We start from the raw sequence: 4,411 nt of genomic DNA, 5'->3' as shown, positions 1-4,411 counted from the left end.
ACAGTCTAAATATTATTTGTGTATTTTGCTTTCATTTTATTAGAAGTAGGCCAACAGCGCCCCCTACGGAATTAAAACTGAATGGGCATTAGGACCCGGGGGAGGCTGCCGCTGCATGTGCTATTACTGTTGACTATATCACACACCAAATGCGTCATTCTGTATTCTCAGTTTAAATGCAGCGATCCAAAACAGTGAATCCAATCACCATTCAGGCAAAACTTTGCTTCAAGAATGAGCCACACTGCTGACGTGATCTAATCGGACTGTTGATGTGATCTAATCGCTAGCACACCTTGAGCACATGTGAGTTAATGTATTCCTCTTATCGGCAAGACATATCGGCATAATTTTTCATATCGGGCCGATGCCGATATTTACATTTAAAGCCTTTATCGGCCGATTCCGATATTGGTCCGATAATATCGTGCATCCCTAGTAATTAGCACATATAAAAAAATATGAGTCCAGATTACAGTGTCCCAAAAAGTATTTGGACATTTAAGTCACACTTAAAAGCTAACTTCACTGCATTAGATACAAAATATCTAACCAAGTGGCAACTACAAATAACTTTCTATGTTTTAGTATGTCACTTGTTAAAGCCTCTTTAATTGTCTATGCAGTATTTTCAGCAGTAAAATGACAACAAGACCTTGAGTCACAGTCTAAGTCATGAATAAGGTCAAATGTGACAGCACAAAAACTGAGATTCAGACTCTAATACTCACATCCAAGATCTCCGTGTTTGCTTTGGGAGACGTGGCTTCTCGTAAGACCTTAATGGCGACGGGGATCTTCACACTCTCTCCCTCTGGAACCCACAAGCCCTGCAGGAACAGACATCTATCTGTCTTAATATTTCATGTCGCAAACAAAGCAACACCCAGTGTTTTGTAACCGATGAGGTTTCACAGCTGAAATCATCCTGAGATAAAAAGATAACATTTATGGCTACAGGTCTAGAGAAAATTAAGTAGGCATCAAAAGAGGAAAAAGAAAAGCACATAGCAACAAGTATTTAAATAAGCAACCTTAAAGGGACAGTTCACCCAAAAATGAACATTCTGTCATCATTTACTCACCCTTAAGTTGTTCCAAACCTGTATGAAGGGTGAGTAAATGATGACAGAATGTTCTTTTTTGAGTGAACTATCCCTTTAAAGGGAGGTCAGTCACCTTATACACAGTGCCGAAAGCTCCGGACCCAAGCACTTTGATCTTCTTGAACTCCGTCTCTTTGAGGATGCGCAGCAAGGCCTGGTTGGGGGCTTCGCCACTGGGGGTCAGAGGCTCCACTAGCTTTAGAGACAAATAGAGTCAGGAAAGCTCCCCTCCACACATAAACACACATCCTGTCTTTGAATTAGCATGGGCTGGCATTTATCTGTATTCACGGAAGCTATTGCACCTCAATGACTGATTTCCATCAGCATTCATAATATTCACTGTTGACACTACAACAGTAAGCTGGCTTCACTGAATTGATCTTACATGGTTTCACCAAGCTCTGCCAGCTCTCTTCCTTTAATGGTGTGTGCACACCAAAAGCAAATGTAATTATTTGCTCGAGTAGATAACATCCAAAGTCAAAGCAAAGACGTGAATTACATCCTGCATGTAATCTAGAGCGATTAAAATATTTTAGAGCTCATAATTTGTTTAAAAAATATAACATATTACACATTAATGAATAAATCAGTATATATAAAATTATTTAATTTAAGTTTCATGTTTGTGATTTATTTATTTTTGTTCATGTAAGCTATAGCATCTGACCTTTAAATCAAAACATACTCATGATTTTATGGCATCAGTTACTGCTTTATTTAATCAAACACAGTCTAAATATTATTTGTGTATTTTGCTTTCATTTTATTAGAAGTAGGCCAACAGCGCCCCCTACGGAATTAAAACTGAATGGGCATTAGGACCCGGGGGAGGCTGCCGCTGCATGTGCTATTACTGTTGACTATATCACACACCAAATGCGTCATTCTGTATTCTCAGTTTAAATGCAGCGATCCAAAACAGTGAATCCAATCACCATTCAGGCAAAACTTTGCTTCAAGAATGAGCCACACTGCTGACGTGATCTAATCGGACTGTTGATGTGATCTAATCGCTAGCACACCTTGAGCACATGTGAGTTAATGTATTCCTCTTATCGGCAAGACATATCGGCATAATTTTTCATATCGGGCCGATGCCGATATTTACATTTAAAGCCTTTATCGGCCGATTCCGATATTGGTCCGATAATATCGTGCATCCCTAGTAATTAGCACATATAAAAAAATATGAGTCCAGATTACAGTGTCCCAAAAAGTATTTGGACATTTAAGTCACACTTAAAAGCTAACTTCACTGCATTAGATACAAAATATCTAACCAAGTGGCAACTACAAATAACTTTCTATGTTTTAGTATGTCACTTGTTAAAGCCTCTTTAATTGTCTATGCAGTATTTTCAGCAGTAAAATGACAACAAGACCTTGAGTCACAGTCTAAGTCATGAATAAGGTCAAATGTGACAGCACAAAAACTGAGATTCAGACTCTAATACTCACATCCAAGATCTCCGTGTTTGCTTTGGGAGACGTGGCTTCTCGTAAGACCTTAATGGCGACGGGGATCTTCACACTCTCTCCCTCTGGAACCCACAAGCCCTGCAGGAACAGACATCTATCTGTCTTAATATTTCATGTCGCAAACAAAGCAACACCCAGTGTTTTGTAACCGATGAGGTTTCACAGCTGAAATCATCCTGAGATAAAAAGATAACATTTATGGCTACAGGTCTAGAGAAAATTAAGTAGGCATCAAAAGAGGAAAAAGAAAAGCACATAGCAACAAGTATTTAAATAAGCAACCTTAAAGGGACAGTTCACCCAAAAATGAACATTCTGTCATCATTTACTCACCCTTAAGTTGTTCCAAACCTGTATGAAGGGTGAGTAAATGATGACAGAATGTTCTTTTTTGAGTGAACTATCCCTTTAAAGGGAGGTCAGTCACCTTATACACAGTGCCGAAAGCTCCGGACCCAAGCACTTTGATCTTCTTGAACTCCGTCTCTTTGAGGATGCGCAGCAAGGCCTGGTTGGGGGCTTCGCCACTGGGGGTCAGAGGCTCCACTAGCTTTAGAGACAAATAGAGTCAGGAAAGCTCCCCTCCACACATAAACACACATCCTGTCTTTGAATTAGCATGGGCTGGCATTTATCTGTATTCACGGAAGCTATTGCACCTCAATGACTGATTTCCATCAGCATTCATAATATTCACTGTTGACACTACAACAGTAAGCTGGCTTCACTGAATTGATCTTACATGGTTTCACCAAGCTCTGCCAGCTCTCTTCCTTTAATGGTGTGTGCACACCAAAAGCAAATGTAATTATTTGCTCGAGTAGATAACATCCAAAGTCAAAGCAAAGACGTGAATTACATCCTGCATGTAATCTAGAGCGATTAACACACTGCGAATATTCGCCTAGCTTTTGGTGTGCACACACCATAAGCGTTTGGTTGTTTAACAGTAAATCCTCAGAATATTCAGATTATGGTTGTCTTGAGACCTTACCTCTCTTTCTTGCAGGAGTCGTCGTAGGGTTCTCTTCCTTTTGATGTGCCGTCTGCGCAGTAGAACAGCAACTCCTAGACCCAGGATAACAAACGCCAGCAGACTTCCAACCACACCAGCGGCAATCATGGGCAAACCCGAACTACAGGAACATTACGGAGTTAAACTTTTTGCATGTAGTGGAAGACGGTCCTCTCTTGACCATAGATGTCACTAAATCTCAAAATTGATTTGAGTAGTTATGCTCTTATTGATGTTGAATTTTCATCTGAACATCAACATTTGGGAGAATTATTCCATTCGAACTCGTTTTGAGTTTAACATTTTGTCATTGGATGATTAGAAATAATAAGAAATAAGTTAAACCCTAGGAATAAGAGGACCCCATCAGAATTGGGACGGAGATTCTCAGTGGCATGTTGCTGATTTCGTTGTTTAATTTAATAATTTATTTATGAATTATTAAAAATGTATTGATTTATTATAATTCATGGATTTAATATTTAATTATTCCGTGAATTATATGTATATTTCAACCATTTTCATTATTCATAACTTATATTTTGGTAACACTTTAGTATAGAGACCAATTCTGATTATTAACTAGTTGCTTATTAGCATGCCTTCTATTAACATATTGGCTGTTTATTAGTACTTATAAAGCTCATATTCTGCATGACCATATTCTACATCCCTAATCCTACTCAATACATAAACTTAACAACTACCTCACTAACTACCTTACTAGCAGCAAATTAGGAGTTTATTGAGGCAAAAGTCATAGTTAATGGTTTGTTAATGGCGAGAATCGGACCTTAAAATTATA

At 38.6% G+C, this 4,411-nt stretch overlaps 1 protein-coding gene across 4 annotated transcripts in view; it reads right to left on the bottom strand.

Annotated features, from left to right (window-relative positions):
* Positions 1–4,411, bottom strand: part of LOC107691124 (epidermal growth factor receptor-like) — a 69,046-nt gene that overhangs the window by 13,133 nt on the left and 51,502 nt on the right. For all 4 annotated transcript variants that reach the window (XM_016489605.1, XM_016489622.1, XM_016489613.1 and 1 more), the window contains exons 17-19: positions 3,586–3,727; positions 3,019–3,141; positions 2,571–2,669 (exon numbers count right to left, since the gene is read on the bottom strand). In XM_016489605.1, coding sequence (XP_016345091.1) covers positions 2,571–2,669; positions 3,019–3,141; positions 3,586–3,727 — 364 coding nt within the window. The remainder of the gene's footprint in view (positions 1–2,570; positions 2,670–3,018; positions 3,142–3,585; positions 3,728–4,411) is intronic.

The sequence above is a fragment of the Sinocyclocheilus anshuiensis genome, unplaced genomic scaffold (genome assembly GCF_001515605.1).
Source record: "Sinocyclocheilus anshuiensis isolate Anshui unplaced genomic scaffold, SAMN03320099.WGS_v1.1 scaffold894, whole genome shotgun sequence".
Classification (NCBI taxonomy): Eukaryota; Metazoa; Chordata; class Actinopteri; order Cypriniformes; family Cyprinidae; genus Sinocyclocheilus; species Sinocyclocheilus anshuiensis.
The sequence above is the reverse complement of the archived record's forward strand: the minus strand, read 5'-3'. Positions and strand labels throughout refer to the sequence as shown.